The sequence below is a fragment of the Camelina sativa genome, chromosome 6 (assembly GCF_000633955.1).
Source record: "Camelina sativa cultivar DH55 chromosome 6, Cs, whole genome shotgun sequence".
Classification (NCBI taxonomy): domain Eukaryota; kingdom Viridiplantae; phylum Streptophyta; class Magnoliopsida; order Brassicales; family Brassicaceae; genus Camelina; species Camelina sativa.
The window spans coordinates 25,361,558-25,362,728 of record NC_025690.1 but is presented as its reverse complement, the minus strand read 5'-3'; the positions used below and the strand labels follow the sequence as shown (position 1 = coordinate 25,362,728).

Below are 1,171 nucleotides of genomic sequence, written 5' to 3'. Positions count from 1 at the left end.
TAGCTACTGTAAAATATAACTTTAAAAGAAAAAGTTCTATTTTCTGTAACATGCAGTCAACAATTTAGTAAAAATTTGACGAATTATCTACAAAGAGTAACAGATAATTCGCTGTAGAGTAGACAAAACAATATATATATACCTGCAATCTCGCTGCTATTGCTGCAGCATTTGCTGCCTCCTCCACTTCCTGTTGATTCTTTGTGGCAGTAATCTTCCCTCCAAGTTTATGAAGATAATCTTCGGTTTGGGTCAAAAATGATGAGAGAACAGCATATCTTTCAGCAGCATCACCAGGTATATTTGTTTGTTGTTCCAGTAACATCTCCCTGTACCTTTCTACATCATTATTCTTCAAGGCTTCCATCCTTTTATTCCGGCCATCATCTTTTCTCTTTGAAAACTCTCGCAACATTTTTTCATGGTATTTGGCCACTCCCCTGTTACGAGCAGTGCGTGCATCACGTATAGCCCAGTGAGCCTCAAGGAGCTTCTTACGCCACTGAAAAATGGTTTTCAGCTGCTTCTCTCGAACAGCTTTCTGGTTGGCCAGTACTTGTCTATTCATTTCAAGGCGTTGTCGTTCGCACAACCTCACAAATTTGCGGTATGGCCTATCCGGCATGGACATTATCTCCTGTTGTTGTCGATCCACTTCATCTCTAACACGTGACTGAAGATCCGATAGCCTAAGCTTTTTCTCTTCAATTTGAAGCCGCAAAACAAGATCCGGCCTAATCCTTTTCCTTTCTAGATTTTTTGCTAGTAGACCATTTATCTTCTTCAAACTGTCTGTTCTTTTTTTATTGAAGAACTCTGCACCTTCTTCACAAATCAGATCTTTAATATCATATGCTAATGTGAGATTGTTATTGGCATTGGCTGGTGTAGACCCATAAGAGTCATGTTTTCGAGTGAAAAAGGGAAAATCAAACAATGGTCCATGATATTTCCTGGCAGAGGCTGTTTCCTTAGGCTGCTGGGGAGAATTTTCTTGTGGAGGAGCGTTAGGTTGGCCTCCATCACATGCAACAGCCTTTCCCTTATCAGCTGTAGGATCACTTCTAGGATTATTACTAGCATCTGCTCCTTGGTCAGATTTAACAGGGAATACATCAGTTTGTTGCTCCTCTTTAGTAACCACATCAGTAGAAGTAGCTTCTTTTTCCAG

The 1,171-nt window shown here is 40.3% G+C and overlaps 1 protein-coding gene across 1 annotated transcript in view; it reads right to left on the bottom strand.

The window, feature by feature from the left end:
* LOC104699474 (ATP-dependent helicase BRM-like) overlaps positions 1 to 1,171 on the bottom strand; it is a gene marked incomplete at its 3' end in the record, with an annotated part of 9,703 nt that overhangs the window by 3,784 nt on the left and 4,748 nt on the right. Inside the window, exon 5 of the mRNA XM_010414779.1 lies at positions 143 to 1,083. Coding sequence (XP_010413081.1) covers positions 143 to 1,083 — 941 coding nt within the window. The remainder of the gene's footprint in view (positions 1 to 142; positions 1,084 to 1,171) is intronic.